Source organism: Gossypium raimondii, chromosome 13 (genome assembly GCF_025698545.1).
Source record: "Gossypium raimondii isolate GPD5lz chromosome 13, ASM2569854v1, whole genome shotgun sequence".
Lineage (NCBI taxonomy): Eukaryota > Viridiplantae > Streptophyta > Magnoliopsida > Malvales > Malvaceae > Gossypium > Gossypium raimondii.
In genome coordinates, this window is record NC_068577.1 from 10,477,861 (window position 1) to 10,504,016 (window position 26,156).

At 34.8% G+C, this 26,156-nt stretch overlaps 4 protein-coding genes and 1 long non-coding RNA gene across 6 annotated transcripts; all 5 read left to right on the forward strand.

Moving 5' to 3' along the window:
• Nucleotides 1–6,454: 6,454 nt before the first annotated feature.
• LOC105782958 (uncharacterized) lies at nt 6,455–9,705 on the forward strand. 2 transcript variants are annotated; one of them, XM_012608080.2, is made up of 8 exons: nt 6,455–6,974; nt 7,260–7,384; nt 7,706–7,743; nt 8,158–8,268; nt 8,360–8,445; nt 8,976–9,012; nt 9,128–9,169; nt 9,263–9,705. In XM_012608080.2, the coding sequence occupies exons 1-8, from the start codon at nt 6,717–6,719 to the stop codon at nt 9,355–9,357; spliced, it is 792 nt and encodes a 263-aa protein (XP_012463534.1). In that variant the 5' UTR covers nt 6,455–6,716; the 3' UTR covers nt 9,358–9,705. The 2 variants fall into 2 exon arrangements, with proteins under 2 accessions (XP_012463534.1, XP_012463535.1); XM_012608081.2 differs by having other exon boundaries at nt 6,457–6,974; nt 8,366–8,445.
• A 731-nt stretch (nt 9,706–10,436) lies between these two features.
• LOC105782960 (lysine-rich arabinogalactan protein 19) lies at nt 10,437–11,474 on the forward strand. The gene is made up of 2 exons (XM_012608084.2): nt 10,437–11,121; nt 11,230–11,474. Exons 1-2 carry the CDS (start codon nt 10,444–10,446, stop codon nt 11,329–11,331), a joined length of 780 nt encoding a protein of 259 aa, XP_012463538.1. The 5' UTR covers nt 10,437–10,443; the 3' UTR covers nt 11,332–11,474.
• Nucleotides 11,475–16,333: 4,859 nt separating this feature from the next.
• LOC105783542 (probable isoprenylcysteine alpha-carbonyl methylesterase ICMEL1) lies at nt 16,334–21,612 on the forward strand. Its single transcript, XM_012609062.2, has 11 exons — nt 16,334–17,038; nt 17,891–17,967; nt 18,350–18,419; nt 18,525–18,605; nt 18,956–19,030; nt 19,837–19,938; nt 20,017–20,157; nt 20,639–20,704; nt 20,791–20,934; nt 21,175–21,265; nt 21,360–21,612. Exons 1-11 carry the CDS (start codon nt 16,659–16,661, stop codon nt 21,519–21,521), a joined length of 1,389 nt encoding a protein of 462 aa, XP_012464516.1. The 5' UTR covers nt 16,334–16,658; the 3' UTR covers nt 21,522–21,612.
• Nucleotides 21,613–23,247: 1,635 nt separating this feature from the next.
• Nucleotides 23,248–24,152, forward strand: LOC128036069 (uncharacterized). Its single transcript, XR_008192921.1, has 2 exons — nt 23,248–23,528; nt 23,774–24,152. It is a non-coding gene; the product is annotated as an uncharacterized LOC128036069 (long non-coding RNA).
• Nucleotides 24,153–24,803: 651 nt separating this feature from the next.
• Nucleotides 24,804–25,581, forward strand: LOC105783912 (nudix hydrolase 1). The gene is made up of 2 exons (XM_012609624.2): nt 24,804–25,020; nt 25,108–25,581. Exons 1-2 carry the CDS (start codon nt 24,885–24,887, stop codon nt 25,404–25,406), a joined length of 435 nt encoding a protein of 144 aa, XP_012465078.1. The 5' UTR covers nt 24,804–24,884; the 3' UTR covers nt 25,407–25,581.
• The last annotated feature ends 575 nt before the right edge of the window (nt 25,582–26,156 follow it).

Here is a 26,156-nt window from a genome sequence, read left to right on the forward strand (position 1 = left end):
ATAGATAAATATCCTTATAATAAAATTGCTTTTAAACATTTTTAGTTTAAAACGGTTCAATTGCCCATTAATCTTTAGGCTATTTTCTATTCTAATGCTCCCTTATTTATATACTTCAGTTAACCTTAATCTCGCATTTAACTTGTCATTTTGTTCTCTTTTACAATTTAGTCCATGTCTCAATTTAACTATCTATAATTCTACTCAATTTCGATGTTTTCCCGATGTCAAATTTTATTAATTAAAATTATTTGATTGATACAAAGCTTGTTTTTAAGAATTTAACTAGCTTTATTCTCATTACAATGCAATTTATGACACTAAAATTTTTACGGCATTACAATGTAGATGAATAAATAATTAAGGTACAAGGTAAGATCTAAATTGAAGTTGGTTTTGGTTATAAGGTCTGAGGTTTGGTAACATAGACAACCAAAAATCTTCATAAAGGTGTAATCAAGTTTGACTTGAAAAGTTTTTTCATAGTGTAATGTGCATATTAAGGCCTTGGCAGGTAGTTTGTTTATTAGGAAGATAACACTTTTGAAGGCATCATTCTAGTAACTGAGAGGCATGGATGTTTGAGCTAGTATGGAAAAACCAACCTCAACAATCTACTTGTGCTTTCTTTTTTGCAAGACCATTATATTCAAAGGTATTTGGATAGGATAATTTGCGGAGAATGTCATTGGTCTTAAGGTATGAAAGCAAGGTTCTGAATTCCCCACCACCATTTATTTACAATACTTTCAACTTAGAGCGAAGTCGTCTCTCTGTCATGCTATGAAAATTCATAAATGCAAATTGTGTTTAAATACATATCAATGAAAGCTAAATAGTAAGAGAAATCATTTGAATACACTGATCCAAACCTCTATAGGTTTGCTACCACTACTTCTAAGGGTTCATTATATTGAGCAACATAAGGTTGAAATGGAAGCTTGCAAAATTTTCCAAGTTAGCAAGCTTTATAAAGAATTTGCTTGCAATTTCTTAGAACAGGAATATTACAAGTTGTTAATCTTTGGTTTATACATCAAGTGTTGGGTGACCATGTAACACCCCTTACCCGTATTCCTTACCGGAACAGAGTATGAGGTATTACTAAATTTTTAAAAATTTTCGACAGCATTCCTACTTATTTTTGCTTAAACCTCCTGCAAATTTAGAACACATTCCAATATACCAACCAATTTCATTTGTATAAACACACATATAGTTTAACTATTAATAAACACTACATTTAAAAGGGAACCATAACATATATTTACATGATGATCCCACATTACATAAAGTGTCTATACATGCCATAAAATTTGAACACTAGTAGTAAAATACCCCAAATGTGAAGGATAGTGTAGATGATTGTCGACTTGTTCCAATTTCCGAGTTGTTGGAAGTCACTATAACCAAGAGAAAAATAAAATCGAGTAAGCATATAGCTTAGTAAGTAAACACATGATAAATAAGTAATTACTCCCATAACTACACCAAAATATAAACTTATTCATGAATAACTTTATTGTTTAGGCAATTTCCAGCAAGCTGTTTTTCTGCGTCATAGTCGCTAATTTATTTTTATCTGGAGCTACAGGGCTCCAAATTGAGTTCCGTAAATTTTCCCTAAAACTAGACTCATATACCATTTCACCATAAAAATTTCAGAATTTTTAACCCAGCAAATTAGTACAGTTTATTCATTAAACCTTCCCCTGTTTCACTGCCCAACGGTTCTGACCCTTCCTCACTAAAATTTACTTAACTCTCTGTAAAAAATTTGAAAAATGGTTTCGCTTGTTTCTAATAAAAATAGACTCAATAAGGATTCCAGGGATATAAATTTCATGCCATAATTATTTTTTTACAATTTTTGGTAATTTTCCAAAGTTAGAACAGGGGATCTCGAAGTCAATCCAGCCCTGTTTCAGTAAAATTCAGATATCTCCAAAAATACAACTCCTTTGCTTATTCTATTTCTTTCATATGAGAATAGATACATTCAACTTCAATTTCATATATTATTCAGCTTCCCATTCATTTTCCACCATTTATGGTGATTTTTTCAAAGTTACCCAATTGCTGTTGTTCAACACAGTTTATAATTAAATCGTTCCTTTTGCGTTTTTGATATTTTCTCCCATCTCATACATGGGTCAATTTAGTATTCAACTCAATATTTACCCCATAAAATTTTCCACCATATGGCAATATTCATCTTCCACACTTTTCGTTGAACACTGGAATGTTAGCCATTATTGGTGGATCCCCACTTAGCACAACCAACGAATCGGGAATCAAGACTTAGCAACCCCTGGGAATCAGACATAGCAACCCCTTTTATTTCAAAGATATGGTGGATATCGCACTTAGCACCACCAATGAATCGGGAATCAGACATAGCAACCCTCTTTTCATTTCAAAGATATGGTGGATATCGCACTTAGCATCACCAATGAAATCGGGAATCAGACTTAGCAACCCCTCGGGGAATCAAGACATAGCAACCCCTTTTCATTTCAAAGATATGGTGGATATCGCACTTAGCACCACCAATGAAATCGGGAATCAAGACTTAGCAACCCCTGGGAATCAAAGACATAGCAACCCCTTTCACATTTCAAAGATATGGTGGATCACACATAGCACCACCCATAAATCGGGAATCAGACACAACAACCCCTTTTATATACAACATACTACGGCTTATTCCGAGTGTTCAACCCATAACCCATATATTGCAACCCTTTATCACCTTTCCCGATTTAACAACATTTTTAGGATATTGCCAAACATTTATTTTAATTCCAAATAAATCTCAACATATATCAAATAATATCAAAATAATACATTAAGTCACGTGTTTACTTACCTCGATGCAAAATATCGTAATTTTGCACTTTACTCCACTATCTTTCCTTTTCCCCGTTTGATATACTCTTCACGTCTTTCTTGATTATGGAGCTTGAAAGCTTAAAAACCCTAAATATGGCTTCCCCCTTGCTGATTTCGTTCACCATGAAGAAGATGAGCATATTTTGCCATCTTTTTCCCATTTAATTCTATTTAATAACCAAATGACTAAAATGCCCCATTTAAAAAAATCTATTTCACCCATTTCTTATGTCTATTTTTGTCCATCAACTAACTAATGGTCTAATTACCACATAAAGACCTCCAATTTAAAATTTCATAACAATTAGACACCTCTAAGATGTAGAACTCAACTTTTGCACTATTTACAATTTAGTCCTTTTGACTAAATTGAGTGCCCAAACGTCGAAATTTTCGAACGAAATTTTTACGAAAATTTTCCGTGAAATTGTAGACCATAAAAATATAATAATAACCATATTTTCCCTCGTCGGATTTGTGGTCCCGAAACCACTATTCCGACTAGGCCCAGAATCGGGCTGTTACAGACCAAGCCTCTTATGCCACATATTTAGATCAACATAGTTAGTAACATGATCTGTCGTAATTTGATACATCAAATTAGGCTCTCCATTACACTCGAGGAACTTATTCTCAAGCAATTTAAGTGTCATTTATATGTTTTTATCGGTTTTTAGTTCTAGCCATTAATAGACGTTTTTGTTGAGTTTTGCCCCTTTTGAGACCCAAATTGGACAAATGGTACCACGGGGAAATTAACGATATGATTAAGCTTGTGTAGGGGAATGATAATGGCCCAGACCTTTCACCTTGAAGATGAAAAAATTCAACGAAAAATCACATGAAAGTTTATTTTCGTGGGGTCGTGGTAGCGAGGGATGGATGTTGCGACACCGAGCCAACATCGTGATACCAAGCCTCCAAAGTTGTGATACCCCTGAAGGTGTTGAAGTGAAGAAATTTAGGCCAAATCTAGTGATGTCGCGACACCGACCAATGGGTGTTACGACATTGAGACCCCCAAGACTCACAAGTTCACCATTATTTTGGGTGTCGCTACACCGAAGCCAAGGTGTCGCGATACTGCTACTTGATGAATGAAAAACTGAAAAAGGAATTTTGTGCCCAAACAAGCTTAAGTTTCTTTTCATTTATGGACATAATGGTCAATGTTAGGTTAAATGTTAGTAGACTATAAATACTACTTTATAAGCTTTTGAATATAGATTTTGTTGGCTAAACAGTTGTTCTTTAGTTTTCATATTTCTTAGTTTAGGTTTTCATTATTTTCATTTTTATTCTTTTCTTTTTGTTGTACTATTTTTGTTTCTTCATTTTTGCTGGAACATTATGGGTGGAGATGTATTAAACACTCGTGCTTCATCGGATGTTTATCTATTAACGAGCATTTTCTCAATGACCTTCTCTGGATGTAGCAACGTCCAGAGTGTGAATACTGCAACTAAAATATATGGAATTGAGGCGATGTCCGCTAGTATACGGGTCAAGATAATTACAACGAAGTAGGTAAGTACTCCGAGGATCGTACCCAAAGGAGGCGGGTACTAAATTAACCTTAACCTAAACGCAAAATCTAATTAGTACTTTAAATAAATCATATTACGAATATATATATAAATAGAAGATTTTTAGGTTTTATAATAAAGAAGATAAAAATAAAAAAAGTAAAGTGAAGTTTCGGTGTATAAATTCCAACTTTATCAAATCTAAGTTTGAATGATTAGTTCGTTTTGGTGATCATAACTAAATCCTATTTCGGGTTTTTACTCAATCAACTAGTCGCTACCCTAGCAAGACCTCTCTCGATCTTCCACTAAATTAATGAGTCAACAAGAATTACTTGACTTGTCTCTCAACCTCATAGTCTAGACCGGTTCGGAGCTAAGGTGTTCACGGATAGGCCATACAAATTTTGGGTTAATTCCCACCTAAATGACTTCCTAGGGTCATCAAGCCTATGGTTTAAGTTCTTCCTCTCCTAAATAACTAATTCGCTAAGACAACCCTACATAAAAATTAATAAATCACACCTCTACTCGCTAATCCCCCATAAAAGGATTAGTTCCTCTTGGATCTCATTAACACAATAAACTTGATAATCATATTTAGATTCTTATGCCTCCTAGGATTTCGCCTTGAGAAAGTTACTGAGTCAATGTTAAAGACTAAGTCTTCATGCATGTTTATTTCCAAGGAAATTAAAATTTCATGGCAAGTACTACATAAGACTGAGAACATACAAGAATTTCATAACTCAAGATAACATAAAAATAACTTATATAAAATAAAAAAATTATGCTTGCATTTGAACTAACTTATGAACAGAAATTTCCTCTGAACATTCATTTATTTCAGCAAACTCATGTGAAAAGATTAAAACATTCTTGAAAATTTTAAAAATTCCTGCAAATATTGCCTTACCCCCTCTTTAAACAGAAACAATGTCATCATTGCAAAAACAAAGTAATGAATGAAAACTAAACACCAGGTTGGATTGTAAGAAAAGAAAGGTGAGTCATAAAGACTACTCATCATAATTGAAAATTCTGATTTCTTCATAGTATTTCAAGAAGTGGGCATAGGAATAGTCAATTCAAGATCAATACTTGGTTTAACTGGCCCATCAGAATTCAGCTCCACACTTGGTTCAGAGTTGTTTAGTTCTTTTATCGATTTAGGATTGTTCAGTTCTTCTTCAGATTTTGCTTCTTCTGTCTTATCAACTGAGTTAGCTTCCGATTCAGATTTATTTAACGACTCATCAGTTTTTGGTTTGGTTGGTTCACTCGATTCAATTGGGTTCAACTCATGGATATTCTCCACTAACCTTTCAAGATCATGCCTTGTGATGCAACCTTGAACATACTGACCCTTCAAGTTTGCTTTTAATTTAACTTAGGCCCTTAAGTAAAATGAAGTAATCAATGATGGAAAGTAGGCACTTCCTGCCTTTTTTCTAGCACAATCGTGGATCTCCTTGTGAATAATTTTTCCAACATTGATAGACTTTTCTGTCATAATTGCATACAACAAAAACATTCGTTCCATCGAGATGGTAGAACTATGTGAGATAGGCATGAAGCTATATCGAACAAAGTAGAACCATACCTTTGCCAATGACTTTGATTGCACCAAAGCTATCGTTCCATCTGTTGTCGAACGTGCAACAGTCAAAGTCACAACAGTTAATATTATGATATATAAAACATAAATTCTAAAAGCTTTTTAAACAATTACTATGGATTATTTGTAAATTTTAATATTTATAAATCATATTCTAGATATTTAGAGAAGCAAGTTAACTGATAAAGGAATAAAGTTGCTTGAGATTGAGTTGAAATTCTTACAATATTTTTACCCCTAAACCAAGGGATTATAGACAAATATAAATGAATTTAGCTAAAATTTGAAACCTATATTTCAAATAAAAAAACTTAAATAACCATGAATTGCCCCATAAACATTTTGAGTTACACCAAAGCCCTAGCTGTTTTAAATAAATTCAATTTAAAAACAAAAAAAGAAGAAGAAGAAGAAGAAGAAGAAGAAGTGAAAAACATAATAAAGGAGTTGGTTTCTACGGCCTTTATTTGTTCCTTTTAAAAGGGTCGTATAATGGGATCCGTTTAACGTAGTAGACTCAGAAAGGAAGAAAGCCTGATTTTTCGCATTTAAGACCAAAAGTTAATCGGTAGCCCAACCAAATCGGACCTCGTTTCTCGGACCCCCTCCATCATGCAAAGCCATTAAACCAAACCTTTAAAATCTCCGGCGTACGCCCTCCCCTTCCTCCGCCTTCCATTATGGCTTTCTCTGCTTCTCCCCACTGCGCACCTCCCTTACATCGTTTCGGCCTTCGCCGCTTTCCGCCGCCACAGCCGCCGCTCGCTTTCATGCGCTGCCCTTTCGCCTCCTCCTCCTCTCGACCCGTTTACTTCTCCCCGGCTCCCACCCTGAGGATCATCGTCTCTGCCAATTCCAAGAAACCTTACTCCGGGAGATCCGCCGATTCGACGTCGGCCTCCGCCATTGATTTTCTCACATTGTGTCACAGTCTCAAGGTATAAATGAAAACATAAACTTTTGCCGTTCGTTCTATTTCCTTCACGCTCTGTTTCGATTGAGTATAGTTTAATAGCTCAATTAGCTGTTTAGATACCAAGTAAGAGTAAACAAACATGGTCGAAGAGCTACAAATAGAAATTTAAGCTTGGGTTTTACGTGGTAAATATTTGTAGAGCTGTGTTATCTTTGCTTGAGCCCCACCTTTGTATCCCTCTGTCTTCCATTTGAATCATTCAGGGAAGAAAAGACTATAGTTACTGATGACTTTGTTAATCCTATAGACCACAAAAAGGAAGGGTTGGATCAATCACGGGATAAAGGGTCCTGAATCAATTGCTGACCATATGTACCGCATGGCGTTGATGGCTTTGATCGCTGGTGACCTTCCTGGTGTGAATAGAGAAAGGTTCACTCTCATCATATCATATGATATATTTCAGGGCCCATGTTCTTCATTAAGTTATCAACTTCCAAGTTTGTCAATCTGATTTATGTATTTTCTTTTTTCTTTCATGGTAATTGATGGAAATGTTAGGAGGATGAGCTATTTCTTTTGTATTATTTTCTTTGAGCGGATTTAGCTTATAATAGAAGTTGGAGATGAGTTTATGTGATTTTTTATTCTTGCCTTTTCTTTCTTTTCAATTTTTTTTTTCTTTTTGCTTTATGCTTTTGTTGGATGTTATTTAGGGAAGCTTTATGTCTTTTATCCATTCAACTTTTGCAGGTGTATTAAGATTGCAATTGTCCATGATATTGCAGAAGGTACTCTCCTATGTCTGCATCTTCTATCATTATCATTAGTGTACGTCAAATTTGCAATAGCCATGCTATACGAGTACTTATGTTGTTAAAATCAGTAATGGTACAGAAGTTGTTTTCCTCAAAAAGAAGGAAAAGGTAAACCTATAAATTAGGTACAATAGATGTTCTACTGTGGTAATCTAAGATAATTGACAATGTTGAACTTTTAGAACCATCTTCTTGATTTTTCTTGCATGCATTTTTATGTGATGGGTTGATTTTTTTTTTGGGAGGGGGGTGGGGTGAGGTGGGGGAGGTTGCATACTGAGCTACCACATATCTGATGCTATATTTCAATGTACATCTGGCTTGCACAGAAACACACAAGATGCACTTATGGTTTGAGTTTTAGGTTGAGATTTTCAATTTTCACAGCTATTGTTGGAGATATAACACCATCATGTGGTGTTCCTAAAGAAGAAAAAAGCAGACGCGAGCAAGCAGCGCTAACTGAAATGTGCAAAATTCTGGGTGGAGGAATGAGAGGTGCTTCCTAGCCAATTTTATATTTGGAAATCTTGGGTTGCTAAACTATTTGTTTGTTGCATCTGCTTGTCTTATTTTGGTATTTTGTTAGCTGCAGCTGAGGAGATCCAAGAACTGTGGTTAGAATATGAAAACAATGCTTCTCTGGAGGCTAACCTTGTGAAAGATTTTGACAAGGTATGCTACATGATGGCATTCATTTGTGTATGCATGCTCACACACACACACACACCAGCAGAGATATTTTTCACCTGAAAGATGATTTTCCATTAAATATCAAATGTCATAGATTGTTAGTTGTTATAGGTGTTAAATGGATATTCCACTACAATGAATCTCTCTATCAGAACTTGTATTTGAGACAATGTTATATGCTATGTTTATAAGATGCATTTAGGATGCAGTTCTTTCGGCTGTAAAGGCCAGCTGACCATATCTTTACAGGTTCCATCTTGTGGATGAGGATGGGGCAAGAAAGCAAATGAAGATTAAGGGTACAGGGGTTTAACGAAATAGTAGATACATGAACCTAGAAGTTCTATAGATCATTATATTGACATTATTACCTTGTAATGTTTCTTATTTGCTGATTTTTGTCATGTTAATCCTGCACTAGACTATTTATCTGTTGGCTCACCTTCACCCACATGTATTATAGAACTATTAATTTTTCCTCCCTTTTAATGAGTTTATGTGTTCACAACCAGGTTGAATTGATTCTGCAAGCACTGGAATATGAACTGGGTAAGGGGTTTCATTTATTTATGGTTAAAAATGTGAAAGGGCTTGAGAATTTTAAGTTTTTCCATATAATTATCTAAATCTATTCTTTTATATTATGATATTATTGTAATTGCAGAACATGGAAAGGTGCTGAATGAATTTTTCCTTTCAACAGAAGGTAGAGTAGATTATTTGAAGCAGGATGTAATAAGTGAAAGCATCCTTTTTTTCAGCGATGTTTACTCTTCTACACTTCCCTGTGGATTTTCAGGAAAATTTCAGACAGAGATTGGAAAGAGTTGGGCCAGAGAGATCAATTCAAGGAGGAATTCAATATTGGCAGAAAAGAGGAAGGGACCTAAATGACAAAATGGTTGAGTAGCATCAAATTTCATTATAATCTAGTATCAGTAGCTACAAATTTTCTTAATCCGGTTACGCACTTTATTAACCAAGGCTGGTAACCTGGAGTTGGAAGCCAAGCATAATGTGGTTGATAATGTGTGTGTTGTTTAACTTCATCAGAAAAATTTTGATTTGTTGTAAGAATGCAAAGTGATTTTCATTAGCATGTCTGGAAATAGAGGAAGCTAATAGTCTGGTTACCTGTAATGTAAGCTGCAAAAGTCATTTTGAAAACTATCCTAGTTTGAGATATCATGTGAAATGGACCAAAAGGTCATTTTTAATAATAAATAATAATCCATTTGCATATCATGTGTGTATATATAATCTCCAAACTTACTCTTGATTCAATTCTATTTCTTCAGAACTCAGATAGCCTTCTGATAGTTGAAATGTGAAGGTTAAACTTTTAGGAATCATGGATGGCTTATTTCTTGCTATTGGGGTGCATGTTTGAGGGCAGAAGAATGTAGAGGGACCTCATGCCATTTTTGAGTCTGATTGTCTTAATGTTATTGCCGGTCTCATCTCACCAAATTATCTACCTCGGCAATTGAACATGACATTCTTCACTCAATTCCATGTTTTGTTCTCACACGTGGGCCGTGAAGGCAACATGGTGGTAGATTGGGTTATGAGAGTATGGGCAGGCCATCACTCATTCATGTCTTTGATAAAAATAAACAATAAAAAGCGGAATGAAATGGAGAAAATTATATGAAAGGAGATGTGTTGGCATCAAAACCAGATGGCGACTGCTCAACAGTGTTTAGGTTCCTGGTTGGTGCACTGTATGTTTCTTGAGATTGCCATTTGTGGACTTTCCCTCTCGTTTCACTCCATTTCCTTTCCTAAGCTATCTGCCAATCATATTAACCAGAAGTTTGTTTATATAAAGTTAATTTGCTCGTAGAAGGGACGTAACATTCAAATGAACACTACTTTTCTCCCTCTGACATTTTACCAAACCTTTTTTTTTACTTACAAAACACTCCCCAGCCTTTGAGAATTGCTGGTTGTTTAGTGTTTATATATTGTTGCTTGCAAATGCTATTTCCCATCTCAAACAAAATGGCTTTCATGTTTTGGGCTCTCATTGTAACTACTCTCACCCTTCAACTAGCCATTACGAGTGCACAAACACCAGCTGCCTCACCTTCCAGTACGCCAACCACCACCACCACTCCTCCACCTTCAACTTCGCCACCACCTACAACTTCCGCACCACCTCCTTCAACAACCCCTCCACCTACAACTTCAGCACCACCTCCTTCAACAGCAACGCCTCCACCTTCCACCACGCCCATCGCGCCAGCTCAACCACCTGCAACAACTCCCCCTCCCACTGTTGCACCAGCTACAAGCCCAACTGTCCCACCGCCACAAACTCCACCACCTCAACCACCTCAAACTCCTCCAACCACAGCTCCAGCTCAACCGCCAGCAGTGCCACCACCATCACCACCACCAGTATCTCCTGCACCAGCACCAGCTCAGAAACCACCAGCTCCTGCACCAGTAAAGCTGCCCCCAGCACCTGCACCCATTACTTTGCCACCGGCTCCTGCACCAGCTCCCACCAAGCACAAGAGAAGGCACAGGCACAGGCGCAGGAGACACCACCATGCACCAGCACCAGCACCAACAGTTCCAAGCCCCCCAGCACCACCTGCAGTGCCAACTACAGATGACACGACACCAGCACCATCACCTAGTCTCAATTTGGTAATGCCTTCTAAGTTCTACTAAGAAAAAAGAACAAAATCAATGTATGAATTGAGGATGTTTACAACATATGAATCTAATTTTATTATTTGTTTCTATGAAATACAGAATGGAGGAGATTCATTGTTGGTGGCAGGAACAAAGCTTTGGTGGGCAAGGACAGGATTGACTATTGCCATTTTGATCGCTATTACAGGCTATAGTTTCTAGGAACTCATAAGCTAAGGGGTGATTGTGATTTACTTTACAATTCCTTGTCATACCTTTTTTCTTTTTGGTTTGAATTTCTCTGTCACATAACAGAGAATATTGTTTCATTTGTGTAACAAAATAAATTGAAATTTTATTAGAAATAGATACGAATAAGACCAGCCAAAAGCTGAAGAAGCAAAATATATATATATATACCTGGGTAGCTTAGCTTATGTTTATTTTTCTCGCCTTGCCAAGAATAACAACCAAATGGTTCCACCAGGAAAAAAACTTTACTCAACAATCGAATTCCCAGACCAACCTTTGTCAATACCCAATTGAATTTGGACCCCATAGTAAAACTCATTGTGGATCATGAATTTTGCATCGATTGATTTTAAGTGGAGTGTGATTTTCCTTTTTCAAAAGTAAATGTGAAATGAAGTAGAGATGGAGAGAAGAGAATAATTACTTACCTCATTTTATTTTACTATTTATTTCTCAAAACTAAAATATATTTGAAGAATCTTTTTAAATATTTGTTTGTTTTTAATAAATATTAAACATAATTCCAAAAATCAATTTGAAGCCGCATTGGAACTAATAATGGTTCTTAAAATTATACATGCATAACTGCAAGAGCCAATTTAAGGGCTCAATCTAAAATGAATAAAATTACCATTTAACTCTCCATCATTAAATTAAAAATTAATTTATTATAAAATTGGACTAAATTGTCAAATGAAGCCTTTTTAAAAAAAAAAGAAATTTACGGAACTAGCCTGATATTTTGAAAAATTACGAGAATGGACTGTTTTTGATAAAACGCTTCTAGTTGAAGTTGTTTTCAAGAAAACTCAAGCGTTTTCCCCTCTAACCAGTAAAGCGCTTCTAGCTCAGCACGCTAATGAAAAACGCATCCAGCTCAACGTGTCCTCCCCCCACGGTCACTTCCAACAGCTATTTTAAATAGGCGTTCCCCCCCCCCCCCCAAACGGTAAAAAAAATATATAAACCCCTCACCTATTAATTTCTCACATTTCTCTCTTAAATCTCTCAAAATTTCTCAATCCACTCTAAAAAATCTCTCAAATTCTCTCTTAAATTTTTACTAAAATTCTATTTCTATGTAAATTCTATTTTTATTATATTTTTAAAAATATTTTCAAGAAATATTTTTATTAAAAATTATTTCGTGTTTTATATGATTTAGCAATGGTCGAGTCTCTAATTCATCTTGATAACAAGCACATTTCTGTCAATCAATTGCAAATGGTAATAATAAATTTTAATCTTGTTTAATTTTTTTTCATTGTTATATTTTAACTTAATATTTTTATAATTTTTACGTAAATAGGTAGAAGATCGAATTTTATAATACCATATTCGTAATCTACCCGGTCCTCCATCACTGTTGATCGAATCATACTTGAGGGAAGCCAGTTTTTGGCACGTGACCCTTGTAGGCCGGGGGTGTAAGTTGGACCCGAAACTCACAAGCGCGTTGGTGGAGAGGTGGAGACCCGAGATGCACACATTTCATCTTTCATGCGGCGAGTGTACTATTACTTTGGAAGACCAGGTCTGTTCAGTCTGCTGATTGGGGAGCCGTATGTGGTGATTTTTTGGGTGCGGCTCCGGAGATGATTTACGGAGGTCGGATCAAAATGGCTTGGATAAGAAAAAATTTCGTGGAGCTGGTTGAGGATTCAACTGAAACTCAAAGAGAACGATACACTCAGGCGTATATCCTTCAGATTATCAGGGGCATCCTGATGCTAGATAAGTCACAAAATCTCGTCCATCTAAGGTGGCCGCTGAAACTCGTCGATTTTAGAGGGGCGGGAGAACTCAGTTAAGGGTTTTTTGTGCTGGCGATATTGTATCGAAAGATGTGTCGACAGACGCAACCAGGAAAAATCAAAATTGGTGGTTACCTTTTACTACTACAATCATAAGCTCGGTTCCAGCTTCCATTTTTATGTCCTCGAGCAAACTACCTGTATACATTCTCACTCGTAACAATGTAAAATTCAATAGATATTACCATGATTAATTTGATTTAAATTAAAATTATTATGCTAATAAGTTATTTAAATAGGTGGAACCATGCGTCGAGTCACGTGGGACTACCTATTGAGCTTCAAGATATACGGCTTCTATTAAACCAATGACCAGAAGCGGAGGTATACATTTATTTAATTTTGAACTATATACAAATAATGTATTTGATTTCATATTTAATAGTATATATATAACTAATGTTTTTTATCACGTTAATATAGTTTGAATGGACACCATACGAGGATCCGACAATTCAAGAAGTAATCCTTGAGAATCCCAACGCCTGGCACATGAAGGTCCCATTGGTAGTGTATGCTACTATGGAGATGCACGAGACTGATAGAGTGTTGTGGTAGTTCGGATTTCGACAGTCAATTCCTATGACACCTTAAAACCTTGATGATCTGCATCTTATCGACTTGCAGCGGCTGGATGAGAATTAGCTAGTATTCCACTCCCAACATATCAACATGTGGAACAATCGGTATAATTTTTTACCTACTCACAAACCTATTACTGTTCTAGAGTTAGCATGCGGTCTGGAGTACATGTCATGGTTTAGGATCCATGGCAAACCATATTTGTATGGGGAAGAAGCGACTTGTCAGCATCCTTGTATGAGTAGGTCATAACAGCCCCTTTTAAATCCAAGGGCTGGCGAGGCAGGTCCATCATCAGCACCCACGCAAGAACCGGCATCGATGGCCTCAACATCGATGCCTACACCACCCTCCATTTAGTATTTACCGTCTTATTCTGGTGCATATTCTAACCCTATCATCTTCACACAAGCACCATATGTTGCACCACATTTTTCTGCTTCTGGTCTTATGCCAAGTTGGATTGTTGGACATCCATCCCCAATATTTTACACGCTTTCGGTTGGTGCATATTCTAACCTTATCATCTTCACACAAGCACCATATGTTGGACATTTTTCTGCTTCAGTATTTACCATATGTTTTACACGCTTCCAACTAAATGCTCTTTTCAGTACTTTTGCTAACAGTATGTTCTGCTTAGAGTTTTTTTCTCTATAAATTTCAACCCCCACTATCCAGGACATTTTTTCAGAACCCATCTCGTCAAAAATACTTTTTTAGTACTCCGAGTTTTAATTTTTAATAAAAAATAATATACGATTGGTATAAATATGAATATTTTAAATATCGAAGTCAATTATTACAATTATTAGGTTAACATTTTATCAAATTAAAACCCTAAAATCTAACCCTAAACCCCTAAAAATCTAAACAACCTAAAACCATAATAACAAAACCCTAAAACCTTAATTAATAAACCCTAAAACCTTAAATTTTATAGAAAACCCTAATAAAACACGGGGAAAATGAGTTTTCCTTGAAAAAGACTCCAATTAGAAGTTTTTTTTATCAAAAACGGTCCGTTCCCGTATTTTTTCAAAAAATCGGCTTATTTCTATATATATATTTTTAAAAAAGGACTTTATTTGGTAATTTAGTCGTAAATTTGTATTTTGACTTCCAAAAGAAGAAAATTATGTTTAATCCCTCCAAAAATGATGAAATCATAAATTAATATATTATAAAATTATGTTTTGATTTCTCAAAAAATTATTATTCAATTCTGCCACCTAAAAACAATTTGGATAGGCCCTACATGATAGTCTGAGACAGGTGATTATCATAAGACGAAGCATGCCAATTTTAAAGTGGAGGTAGATGTGGTTAGACCTATTCATGAGTCAGGCTACCTACCTAGACCCAAAAGCCTACTTAAAATTTGTAGGGTTTGGGCAAAACATTCAAGACTCAAGCCGATCCAACTGTTTTTAAATTTATAATTTTTATATTATGTTATTTTTATATATTATGTAATTTATAATATATTTAAAAAATAAACCTATACTAAATATATAATACTAGTCTAATGTAAACATTAAAATAATGTTAAGATGACTATGTAAAAATTTCAATAAATAAAAAATATAAAGTTATTAATTATTAAATTAAAATGATATAAATATACATATTTTAAAATTTTAAAATAATATGAACGGACCTAAAATGAACTTGATTAGTCTTTTGAAAATATAGACTAACTTTGACAAAAATCTTTGCAAATATACATTTTGACTTAGCAACATTCACTTCCCTTCTCTATTATCATCTTTAATCACAATATTCATAGATAACAACTTAGTTAAGCAAAATATTTAGAATTATAAGGATATTAAATTAGTTTAGGTTAAAATATATCCTTAGTGATTATTTTTTATAAAATTTAAGATTTTAATATTTTTCCTTAAAAGTTAATAATTAATTTCTACTATTTTTTTTGTTTGTTTACAAAATTTTATTATAATCATCTACATTATTAGTATTTTTGTCAAAATTTTCTTAGTATAAGGCATGTGTATTGGATCCTTAATGATTTGCTTCTAAAGTTGGTATGATTACGTAGATGTATTGATGATAATTTTTAATGTGCTAGTAATATTTTCAACAATAGACAATGTTGTAAAAATCAAATCAAATAAGTGGTTCAATTAGTCAAACAATTAATTTTCAGTTTAATCGATTAAGCCATCAATTCAATAATAACTAAATAAAAATAAAAATTTCATAAAAATATAAAAAAATCATAACTGACCACTATTTTTTTGTTTCAAATTTTTACTGATTTATAACTATTTACTCTAATTTTTAATTATATATCACCAATTGGACAACTTAAACCACCGATTTTCAATTTAACCAATTTATCGAGTCTAGTTGCGAGTTGTGACAACATTAATGATCTTTAAATTGAAACAAACGATGATTCTATTTTCAACCCTTTTTAAGTATAAGGATTAAATATCAAGCCTCACTGAAGCACAGGGACTGAAAGCGAAATTTGACCATTGGTTAATACCATAGATTAGGATTACTCGTCCAAGTTTCTAACTTTCTACGAAATCATCAAATTCCAAGAAAACAGACTTGTCTAGTTTTTACTACCAAACAGAAACCTCCATGTGGCAACCCAGAAATTGGGCTATTCAGCCAATCGCCACCAGCCATTACTGACCCTCCAATTCCCTTCAACCATCTTCTTTTTCTCATTTCTCCATCGCATCCATGCTTTTCTTCGGCTCCACCCTAAACGCAGGCTGAGATTTCCTCGAATTTAACACAGTAATTTTCGAAGCCCATTTTTTCCCACAAACAAACCATCATGAACAACTAAACTAGTATTTGCTAACAAAATCCAATTCAAGGATTCATCCTCAAGCTTTGAAAACAACCAACAAAAAAGGTATGCCATCTCCAATCTTGCCCATATCCAGCCACCCTTCCTCCTCCGCATCGGCAGCCACAACGGTGGTCAAAGCTAAGATCGATGCTGACCCATCGGCCACCATCCTCATTTCGTCAAAATTCGATCCTGAAAAGGCTATTCCTATTACGCCTGTCCTACCCAGAGCTTCGAGTTACAATTCCACAAGCAATGTTAACAACAATATTGTTTCTTTTGCCAACAACCATCAGCAGAGATTTCTCCGGACTTCCAGTGATAGCTCGCTCGCTTTGCTAGCCGATGAGACTCCCCGCCAGTCTATAAGCCGGGAAGTGGGCCATGTTGCTGCCGAGACGTTTTACCTTTCTGGATTATGTTTGAAGCTCCTTAGTTATCTCGGGTGCGATTCTTTTCCTGTGTATTGTTATGATTATATATGCTTGGTCTTGGAATCTTTCTCATAGATTGAGAGGCATGCATGAATTTGATACCTGGGCTTGAACTGTGTTCATTTGATACCTGGAGCTGTAAGGGGTGTTAACTTTTATGTTAGTGATTGATGAACATTTATGTAAAAGTCCCTGCACTTTGACTCTGCATTTCTTTAGGTACTTGTATCTTTTCAAACACATGAGTATGGGGATAGGGATATGATACTCCAAATATATGGACAAGCTTAGGAAAACACTCATTGTCAGTTCCAAGTAACTTAGTGTATTACATTGGAAAATCGAATGATGATTATTGATGAAGCTTTATTCCTGCTGTTAATTAACACCCATTCAAAGTTTTCAATGAAGAAATGTTGCACTTTAACTTTAGGGAAACCGAAAAGAATCTTTGTCTTATAGCTAGGACAAAAGTGAATAGAGATGGTTAAGCTGAAATTGAGGGTATTCTTTTTGGCAGTATCAGGAAATGAATTAGTTAGCTGACTAGTGAAGATGTAGGAACAGAGTTTCATGCGTTGTAGTTCAAGAAAAATCTTGATGAATGTGAGTAGAATATACATGAGTTCTTTAAGGAGATATTATTATTTAACAAACTCAACCTTTGGAGTTAGTTGAAAGAGATATATAAGTACGTTCATACATGAGGCTTCAAACTTCAAGATCAGTGTGCCTTCATCATTTTTATGTCGCTCAAGGACTTGGAGTTTATTATTATTATTTTATTGTCAGCTGAGCTGCTAATATGACTTTTATGTTCAACTTTTCTATGAGATGTGTCCTAATCGTTGACTATTTTTCAGGGTAGGCTATAGATGGATCACAAGGTTCCTTGCCCTTGGTTGTTATGCTATGTTGCTCATGCCAGGTTTTATTCAAGGTTATACATATATTCATATTTATTTATTGCTGTTTTTTTTAATTGTTGCTTTTACTACTTGCTGTTTGCTTTAGTAGAAAAAAGGAAAAAGATGCATTTGGCTACGAAAACAAACTACCTTCTTGATTAATGTAAACTAAAATGTAACTTCTTTGAAAAAAAAGTGCACATGTTAAGATTTATATGGAACAATCATGTTAGATTTTAGTCATTTTTAATCAATTATGATTTTTCTTTATAGCAATCTTCTTGGAAGCAAAGGCAAAGAGTAAAAGTCAGAACCAAACAAAACCATAATTTGAGACACTGCGTTTCTTTGTTCAGTTTACATTTGACTTGATGGATCTAAAATAGCATAATGAGTTACTTTTCCTTTTTGCAGTTGCTTTTTACTACTTCTTCTCCAGACAGGTCCGTAGGAGCATAATATATGGTGAAAAGCCTAGAAATAGGTAAAGTTGATTGTCTATTTCTTTTGCATTTCCAAGCGGTTAGTATGTATGCCCTTGCAATTGTATTGTAATTTCAGGCATCGATAACTCAAATTTTGTTTGCAGGCTTGATCTTTATTTGCCTAAAACCAGCCAGGGGACAAAACCCGTGGTAGCTTTTATAACCGGTGGGGCTTGGATTATTGGGTGAGCTATTTGTCATATATCTGGACCGTAGTAGAAATTCTCAATTGTAGTGGCAGACTGCTCTCCTTTGAGTTTTATTGGAAATTAAAAGCTTCAAATTTGTTGTGTGATCATACTGAAAGATACTGAAGATTCTTAGAATGAAAAGTAACTCATATAATCAGTAGGGAAAGTATAACCTCTAATATAGTAATTCCTTTTTTCTTTTACCGTTGCCAAATCAAGTTCTGATGATTCTCAAAGGCCTATGGCTACTCTTTCTGTCATTATACCTGTTTGGCTTCTTATTTGGTTTATGCTTGCTGATTTATCGTTGATTTGCTTCATAGAGCTCTTTTCTCTTAATGCAGTTATAAAGCATGGGGTTCTCTTTTAGGTCAACAGTTATCAGAAAGAGACATCATAGTGGCATGCATAGACTACAGGTAAAATATGTCACTTTAAGGCAATGACATTTTGTTGTAGAGATGACACTATTTTACTGGATCGATAACCATTGTTCTTGATTAAGTTTCTCTGATTGACCTCCTTACCATATAATTTTTACAGTATAACTGTTGTTATAAGCTGGCCCTTTGAGCATCTTAAGAATTGCGTATAGAAGCCTTCATGATCTGATGACTGCAAAATTTAACCTTTTCTTAACTTTTATCATCAGCTGGGCTCATGTTTAGATCACGTTATTTACATTTTTTTTTCTTGGCTTGTTTAGTTTTGAAGCTCATATTGGGGAAATTATTTGCCTATTTAAGGCATGAATGATCTTTTAATACAATTTCGTTATCTTACCTTCACTTGGTCTGACCTAAAACTTCTTCAAAATGTTTTACCTGTTTGTTTTTGTCTCATTGGAGATATCTATGTGGTGACTTTCACTAATGGTTTTGTCATTTGAAATGTCTTTGATGCACTTTTACATATCTAAATGGCTGCATTTTTTTCAAGATATTTTGTTTTCCATCTAAAATGACTATAATCTCCATTTTTTCTACAAAGCTGGCAAGCTATATTTTGATAAATGGTTCTGAATGCAAAATTTAGCACTTCTCAATGAATATTTCTTGGGGTAATATGTAAATTCATATTGTTTGATTAGTTGCAACATAACCACTTCATGTGGTTTAAGTCTTGATATTATTAGTCAGTCCATTAATATTAAGAGATCCTGTTGGTTACCGTCTTAAATTTATGCTTGAAGTGTTCTTTTTCTAATAGTTCAATCTGCTTGCAGAAATTTTCCACAGGGTACAATAAGTGACATGGTGGAGGATGCTTCTCAGGGCATCTCATTTATTTGCAATAATATTTCTGAATATGGAGGTGATCCCAACAGGTATAGGATTAGTAATATTCCCTTTTTTTTAATTTGTATCATACTGATTAATATTCTATTCATGGTTTGTCTTGCCAGGATTTATCTTATGGGGCAATCAGCTGGTGCACATATTGCTGCTTGCACACTTGTAAACCAGGCAATCAAAGAGACTGGCGAAGGCGACAGTGTTTCTTGGAGTGTGTCCCAGATAAAAGCTTACCTCGGTTTGTCTGGAGGGTAATTATTAAAAATTTTATAACCATGGAACTTAACCAGCATGGACTCTTATTTTCTTCGTTACCATGAATCTGGTCTTGAAACTTTTAACTTCATATTGAATATAACTTTCACAATAATAATGGAATCAGTTCTGATTTCAAATTTGACTCAAAGATAAACCGTATTGATGTATTTTCCTCAATTCATGTGGCACTATTTTCTTCTGAAAGGTTATAATCAAAGCATTATAGTGTCTTATATTAGGGTGGATGATCTTTAATAGCTCTCATTATGGCTCATGTCTATCTTTTGGTTCCTTGCTAAATGCATTAAGTTTTTTACCTTCTCATTGCCCCTTCATTTAGTGCATTAGCTATTTGGAATGAACATTTGTTATGTTATTATATACAAAACATGCAAGTAAATTTTGATGTAATAAAGCAATTTCCTTTTTGTGTATATTCATTGATACTCAATTACCATTAATGTTCCCCAACAGGTACAATCTTTTTAACCTCATAGAGCACTTTCATACTCGAGGTTTATACCGTTCGATCTTTTTAAGGTAAGTTGGTTCTAGGAAAAGCTTGTTTAGATACATTCTGTGTTTGTTTCCCTCAATTGAAGAATCGTCCCTGCATTTTCATACAGCATAATGGAAGGGGAAGATTCTTTGCATCAGTTCTCTCCTGAAGTTCTGGTGCAGGACTCAGACGTTAAGCCTGCTGTTTCTCTCCTTCCTCCTGTCATTCTTTTTCATGGTACTGCAGATTATTCTATTCCTGCGGATTCCAGGTTTAAATCTCGTCCTCTCAATCCATAATTCTAAATGTTTGTTCCTTTGTCGTTAATAATTATATGTGCATACATGGATAAGGCCCTTGATAATCATCATAGATTACAGCAATACTACTTTTCATTTTCTTCTTCTGCATCTAGATTGTTATGATGTTGCTATGTAGTGATTGTTGAATGACTAGGTCACAGCTGATTCAAAAGCAGATTTCTTATAACAAGTTTTCCTTCTCCTTGCAGTCAAAATTTTGCTGATACGCTTCGAAGAGTTGGAGGGAAAGCAGAATCCATATTGTATTATGGAAAGACTCACACAGATTTGTTTCTTCAGGTAATGGAAGAAGTAACCATGCTTTGTGTTTTGTTTGATTTTAGGTGAATTTTGTATAATATTCTGCCAACATACATGTAAAATAAATAATCAGGATCCCATGAGAGGCGGCAGAGATGAGATGTTTGAAGATGTTGTTGCCATCATACATGGTGAAGATGAAGCAGCCCTTGCAAAAGATGCCGTGGCGCCTCCAAGAAGACGCCTTGTACCTGAGTTCATGTTGAAATTGGCTCATGATGTCAGCCCTTTCTAGCCATTCATCATCTGTTACTCTCAGATGCTATGAAAATGAATTGTATCCATGACTATAACATTAATATAACAACAGCGGAAGTAAGTTTGTAGATGATCTTTACCAGGCCTTTTATCCCCCCTTCAAATTCTATCGCCCTTACTGCATTCTTTTCATTTAATCCTATTTGATATCTGTCGAAACCATTTTTGAAAACAAAAATTAGTTGTCGACTTATTTTAAAAAAATGTAAAAGTTGGAGTCGCCACCAATCTTTTATTGAGGTGTGATTGAATCACCTAAAAACAATTTTGGTCTACGAATTTTAGAAAAACAGATTTGGGAGTCAGTTACGTACGAGGAAGGATTAGCACCCTCGTAACGCCCAAAATTGGTACCGAATTAATTATTTAATGTCTTAAGGTCGAATGAATCAGATTTAAAAAACGATTCTCCTTTTAAAATCTTTATTGAAATTTACTAATTTGAAAACTAAAAATAATTTGGTCATCTTGTTTCTATGAAGAAATCGAAACCTTGTAAGTTAAGGTACGATTCTTTGAAATTTTGATAACCACACACCAATTTGCTTTTGTTTGAAAAAAAATCTCGTCTCGAGATAACAAAATGTCGCATCCTGTGAGTTAGGACACAACCCTTTGAATTCCCGAGAGTGAATTTAAATCTTGAAATGTTTACAATTTTATTGAAAAAGGATATTCAGCTATTTAAATTCAATGAAAAGAATTGAAGCCTAGTAAGTTAGGGCACAATCTTCTCGAGAATCTTAAACGCAGAATATTTTAAAAATTTATGGATAAAATGACTTGTAGTTTAAACAAATCAATAATATATTTAAAGAATGAAAGTACTTTAATAAAAATGTACATGTATATATAAAACAATATTATAAAAACTTTCATATAAACCTTTAAAACATAAAAACATATATAAAATGAATTTTAAAAACATATACTACAAAATAAAAAAACATAAAAATATGCATTATATTGGATTTTAAATAAAATAATACATTATAAGATAAAATAATAACATATGACAATAATATAAATAGAATAAAATTATGTATGTAAAAGGTTAGATCAATATAAATATAATAATAGTAGTAGTAATAATAATAATAATATTAACAATAATAATAGTAATAATGAAGCTCAAGAATAAAAATAAAACAAAGTAAAAAGCATAAAAAAACGATGAAAAAACTAAAGGAGTAAATAAAAATAAATAAATAAAACACAAAACAAAATTAAAAAACAAGACGGAGAAAGAAAAACAAAAAGCTAAATTGCCCTCGAAATATAAAAAAAATTAAAATAAAATAGGGCTGAAATTATCTATAAAAAAAGGCAAAAGGACTAAATTGAAGTTTAATAAAAAAAAGGGGTAAAAATCGAGAATAAAAAAAATAAAGGAGAGGGCCCAATTGAAAGGCACAGATAATTTAAAGGGACCCATCAGGGAAATAACCCCCCCATCCTCTGAAACACGCCACTTGTTAGGGCCAAATTGAAAATGGAATAAAATCATAGGTATAAATATAAAAAAAATAAAAAGGATTGGATTGAAACAATTGCAAAATGCGGAGGGGTCTAATGCGCCAATAGACCATCAAAGCCAAAAACACGCGGATCCTCCTCCTAGGTCGGGTCATTGCGCGGGTCAAGGGTATGAAACGACGCCGTTTTGGGCATCAGAAGCCAAACCCAAAACGACGTTGTTTTGGGTATTTATATAAGTAAAAAAACTTAAAAAAACATTTGCAACCCCATTTTAAAAAAAAAAATTCTTTTTTTTCTCTCAACTCTCTCTCAACCCTTCAAACTTTTTTCCAGAATCCGGCCATGTCTCCGGCGCCGGACCACCGCGGCGGCCGTCGATCGTCGGCGACGGCGCCACCGTTTGCGGTTGCCGAAAAATTTAAAAAAAAAATATTTTTTTGTTTTTTAGCTCCTGGCCTTAAAAAACACCGATTTTCATCGGAATCGGCACCTCCCTCTCAAAAAGGTATGATTTTTCCCTTTTGTTTTTATTTTCCTTCGAAATAAATAAATAAATAAAAATAAACCGAAAAAAAACTACCTTTGAAAAAGGTTTGTACTTGAATCGATTTTGCTCTATTCTCTTTTCATTCATTCGTGTTTTCCCCCTCAATATACATAGATTCGGGGTTTTTATAGCCCAAAATTTCCTATTTTCTCTATTTTTTACATTGTTTGAGTTGTTGTTGGATTCTCCTGATCCTTTTGCAGGTACACACGTGGCGGCTCGTGCGGAGAGGCGGCGCGAACGGAGGCCGGTTCTGAGTTGTGTGGCAGTTGGAGTTGGGGGCGGCGGCTGCTGATTTCTTTAGGGTTTCTTGCTTTTCTTTGTTTGTTTCTTTTGGGCTAGGGTTTAGTTAGGTTAGTTGGGTTGTTTGGGTATTGGGCCTGCTGATGTAATTTGGGTTTATTAATTGGGTTTGTAAAAAAACAGGGCATTTATTTTATTTTGGTCTTTGTATTTTAATTGGGTTTAGGCAAAATAGGCGTATTACCATATCTTTTAACATGGGTTTGAGAACAAGACATGAAAATTAAATTTAAGTTTTTAATTTAAGTTGAGTAAATGGATTGGATTGTTTCTTACTTACATAGAGATGTGTTTGTTTATAATATAAATTAGGGTTAATTGCACCAATGTCCCCAAACCGTGGTCTAGATTCTAAAATGCTCATCAAACTTAAAAACATTTTAATTAAATCCTCAAAATACAATATGATGTAAAACATGTTTAAAAAGAGTCAACTTTTAAATATATATATATATATATATAAGTCAAGCTAATATTTAATACTTAAATAGATAGTTAATTGATACAATATTAATATTTGAAGATCCAATTAAAATATTTTGAGGTTTTCAAATCAATTTAACATCTGAATCATAAGTTTTAGGCATAGTGAATTTAATACCCTTTTAAAATTTTATATCTTTACATATTTCAATCTCTCTTTAAAAAAGGTTAAATATTATTGTTTTCATATCTAGATCGATTGAGATATTAATCTGAATCAATTAACTTGTAAATTTTTAATAATTTATTTAGATAAACCGGTGCAACTTCCTTCCACAATAGCATCCTAACTACGAAGAACGTTATCAGTGACGACAGAGATAGACAAAGACAAAAAACAGAAGTCAAACTAGCGAGTTAAAACCAGCCCACCAACAAAGAAAGATGACTGGGCCGCCCACTTTCCCTTACATTTTGATAATATAATATATTATACGCCACGTTTGGCTGCCTAATTGCGTTGTCCCCCCACTCTCCCTTCTCTTTATTACTAGTCCAGAGAACCCACCAACTGAACTGTCATTCGAGATGGAGGAAACACAGCCCGTGCCACGAGTAGGTGTAGTGCTGTTCGTGTTGAAGGGGAAATCGGTCCTCCTGGGTCGCCGCCGCGCCTCTATCGGTGAATCCACCTTTGCTCTCCCCGGCGGCCACCTCGAGTTTGGTCCGTCTCTCTCTCTCTCTCACCTCACATCTCTACTTGTTTCGCTTTCATTAATTAAAAAAAAAAGGGCAAAATAATTGTTGGCAGGTGAGAGCTTCGAAGAGTGCGGAGCCAGAGAGTTGATGGAGGAGACGGGCTTGGAAATGGGGAAAGCAGACTTCTTAACAGTGACCAATAAAGTCTTCCTGGACAAATCCAAACGCTGCCATTACGTCATCGTCTTTCTCCGTGCAGTGCTGGCGGACCCTAATCAAGTTCCACAAAACCCGGAGCCAGACAAGTGCGACGGCTGGGATTGGTATGACTGGGATAATCTGCCCCAACCTTTGTTTTCGACGCTTGACGAAATGGTACGAAGTGGCTTCAACCCCTTTCCCTCCACTTGACAGCTGCTGAATGAATACGTTTTCTTTTCTTATATATTGCTTGCGTATAATTGATCCATGGGTTACTTTAATTTCATCATGATGTATTCAGTGACCAATGTTGTTTGTAATATGAACCTTAGATGGTGAACTTTTATGGTTTATATTATGTAGCTAAGTGATTTCAAGAGTCAAATTTGCATGGATTTTTGGTTCTTGTTATCTGGATTTTAAGATATATGCAAGGTAGTGGAGTTTTAATGTATTTAACAAATGCAAACTAGTAGCTTCCCTTTAATTAAGAAAAAATAGATCTTCTTTCTGAAGGGAAAGGTGTACCGCTAGGTGGAATTGTAAGGAGGTTGATATTTTTAAGCAAGATTTGGGATTCAAATATGGTGGACGAAGAAAATAATACTGAGAGCACTTTACTCTCTATTTAGTGGTCTGACTTGGCTCGACTCTGAATTTAGTCGAAACACAATATGACTATTGGATATTAGACAAAAAAGAGTAAAATTGAAAACCCCTCGTAAATTTCATGAATGCTGAGATGCTAAGTTGTTATTATATATGGGCAGAATCAGCAACTTATGCTAATTCTCACTTTGCTCCTCCTGTAATGAAGCAAATGTCCTCGTTACCTTTGCTTCAGAAACTCATTTTCCCAGCCGTTGGAAATGTTTCGAGTCTTCATTTTTCTTAGAAGTATCTGTTTCCGATATAACCCTTCAAAGACCATTTCAATACATGATAAAACCTAAACAATGA